Source organism: Trypanosoma equiperdum, assembly GCF_001457755.1.
Source record: "Trypanosoma equiperdum strain OVI genome assembly, contig: ctg_254, whole genome shotgun sequence".
NCBI classification, from domain to species: domain Eukaryota; phylum Euglenozoa; class Kinetoplastea; order Trypanosomatida; family Trypanosomatidae; genus Trypanosoma; species Trypanosoma equiperdum.
In genome coordinates this window covers 16,643-19,864 of record NW_027124148.1, presented here as the reverse complement: position 1 = coordinate 19,864, position 3,222 = coordinate 16,643, and the positions used below count along the sequence as shown (strand labels likewise).

The window sequence follows — 3,222 nt, the reverse complement described above, 5'->3', positions numbered from 1 at the left end:
ATATATATATATATATAATAAATAAATGAAAACGCCGGATCAAAGTGTAAGAAATGTCTCCCTATCCTCAGCCGCTCCCGAACGAATGGGAACGCAGATCCACGCGACATTCCGTACAACGAAACAGTGGAAAGGAAAAACAAAGTAAAATTTGGGCGATGGCGCACTCAACAGAGGAAACCAGTGGGTCGCATGAACAGACACCCGCACTCACAGGAAGAAAAGTCCCTTGAATAGTAAATATAACAATAATAACCAGAAACCTGGCAAGCCTCTTCAACCCGAGTACAAAGGCACCCCCTCCTCTGCCTTCAGTTACCACTCGGAGACACCCGCATAAACACAAAAACGCATCGCGCAGACGCGTAAAGTCATCCACAGCACTGAACGTGGTTTTCTTTTGCTCCTGCTCTCGTTGGCATCGCACAAAATAGAGGGAGTTAACTTTCCCTCTTTCCACGATCAGCAAGGTGTACAACCTGAAAGTAAAAACGCGCACCGTGATGGATAGGTGTGCTTCCCCCGGGACTACGGAGGACACCACCTTTGAGTTAACGAGTAGGCGCAACGATAAGAAAGCCCCCTTCCGCTACAAAAAAAAAAAGAGCAACTTCGGCTGGTACACACCCGATACCCCATACGCCCACACGAAGAAAACAGACGACACCCTCAAGGGAAGAAAACATTCCACGATTCCTCGAGCTAATTGAACCCAACATACCATTCGGGGAGTAAACATACCACTCGTATACGATATGAAGAGGGGGGAAAGCACAAACAGTGAGTCGGTTCTACGCCCCAGTATGTGCACGCCCCACGTCGTGCACAAATCAACCTCTCCCTCCAACGTGTTCATCTGGGGACTGGTTGCCACACCTTGTTAAGCGCCCTTACGCATAGCAGCACCAAATAAATAATGTAAGCACGCACTCATTTAAACCGCGACGAAACGCCCCCGGGAAGCGATGCGATGGTCGGCTTCCCCTCCGCCTTGACCTCGCCCAACCTCACACCAGAGGGGTTCGCCTCCAGCAGAGCTCTTCCCGGGCCATCCACATAATATTTTGGGTTAGGGCAAGAAGGAACCTCACAATATACGGGGAGAGTCGCCACCCACTCACCCGAAGCACGAAACTTGTGGCCACAAGGACACTGCCACTCGCGCTCACCGAGAAGCTTGGCCGTCATTTGTGCCGCTTGGCTCACGGCATCCTTCAATGACGGGCGGTTATTCGCGGTGGTGAGTGCTTTGCTAACGCTTTGGCTAGCGTGGCGAGTGACAATAGTCTTGATTTTATCGAGCATGCTGCTCCCAGTGAAAATGTGAGTAAGAACAAAAAAAAACGAAGTAAATTGACGACGACATAAGCAACAGCGACTGTCTTCTGTTAAAATGGAAGAGAAAAGTGGCACCGCGGGAAAAGCAGAGCACATAAAAGCAAAAGTGAGGTGAGTGGAACAGAAACGCAACGGAGGGAAGAGGACCCTTAGCGGAACGATGCTGACATAGTGTTCACAGGTGCGGCCACACATAACGGGACCCGTGAGGAGCCCGCAGCACCTATAAAGACAAAGATGCTCAGTTTGCATCTGGAGTGCGTCACTTCGCCGGCCCGCCTTTCCCACTAGAGGGAAAGAAGAATTCGTAACCAGACATCGCCTTTCTCCAAGCGCGCTTTGCGCAATGGATCAACGAAACTCTCGGTGACGTGCGTATCCCTTGTGCTCCTTGCTGCCTCTTGGCGCGTTCCAGACTGCTCACATCAATACGATACGGGTGAAATAACCTCCGAGAAAACCGCATGACCACTCGTGGTAACCCACACGCCCAACTTCCCGCAATCCCGCAAAGATGCTCGCGGTGAGCACACAACAGCGGCACAACTTATCATCAGCGCCACACAATGCGTGGTGCGTGGAGGGTAAAACGGGGAAAATACGAAGAAAGGAAATGTGTGTTGGGCAATTGGAAACAAAATAGAGGCAAACAAACGGATTATTCACAACAAATCTCCCAGGAGACGACAGAGCAAAGCAAAACGAACATCACATGTACTCCGCGAAGCCTTGATGTCTTCACATAATGAGTAAGCAAAAATGATAACAATGATTGACTTCCATTAGCACGGCCCGTGACATCGCGAACTTAACAGACAGTTACCAAAAGTGTGCGTAACAATAGAGACCAACTGCTGTCTTCTCTGCTCTTTTTCTCTTGTGAAGAAAAAAAGGAGGCGGCTAATTGTAATAATACCATCGAAGAAGGGATACCCAACTCAAATGCTTCCACGATGTGTTTGTGCGTGTGTGGAAATTTACTGGACACGCCACTTAGGAAACACTGCAAAACAGCAAGTACTACATATGACACAGCAACTAAAGCAACGACATTGAGAAGGGGAAGATAAGGAACAAACAGAAAGAAAGTTAGCAGAGAAAAAATAGAAGTGTCAGTGCGTGTGTGGGGAAATAAACAATAATCTATCTCACACAACTAGCACGAGACGCAGCAAGTAGGCTGGAAAACGCTTTAGAAATGAGGTGGATAATTTTCCTTAGAAAAATAATAAAGAAACACCACCACAAGGCGCGATATTACCATTTATGTCGATTTTGGGCGCACTCAGGGGTGTTTGCTACCGTACCCGCAACATTGTTATCCATGAGCCACACGAAAGAAGAAAATAGGAACCATCCCAGTTAACTTGCTCTATCTATATATAAATATTTTTTTTAATCGCATTTTTTTTACCTTTACGTTTCCTCCTTATCTCCGCTTCCACACTCTTATCAACCAACTCCTTTTCTTCCACTCAACTCACACACACACACACCCCATCCCCTTCCTTATACACCTTTCTTATTTTTGATCGTTGCAGTTGGCCGTTGCAGGTTCACTAACTTCTTCAACCATCGAGCCGCAAACAAATATCGGTGATAACACCTGAAAACTCACAAATTACCCATATGAACCCCATCGGAGCGACACCGCTAAAAGACGACCCAAAAAAGAAGAAAAGGCGGAAGACGCAGCAAGCGGGAATGGGAAAGAGATTCGAGGTAACAAATAAGACAACGAAAGAAAAAAAAAAAGGAAACTCACGCACTCACTACAGATGAAGTGGACCCCTGCATTTACGTTCAACGAACCTGGAAAGTGGCAAATAAAAAGAAGAATACGGCACCACACGACATATCGGCAGCCTCATTAAATCCATTCAT

The 3,222-nt window shown here is 47.3% G+C and overlaps 1 protein-coding gene across 1 annotated transcript; it reads right to left on the bottom strand.

The window, feature by feature from the left end:
• Nucleotides 1–930: 930 nt before the first annotated feature.
• Nucleotides 931–1,305, bottom strand: TEOVI_000093400 (uncharacterized protein; the record flags this gene model as incomplete). The annotated part of the gene is made up of 1 exon (XM_067224252.1): nucleotides 931–1,305. The coding sequence occupies one exon, from the start codon at nucleotides 1,303–1,305 to the stop codon at nucleotides 931–933; it is 375 nt and encodes a 124-aa protein (XP_067080353.1).
• Nucleotides 1,306–3,222: the final 1,917 nt, after the last annotated feature.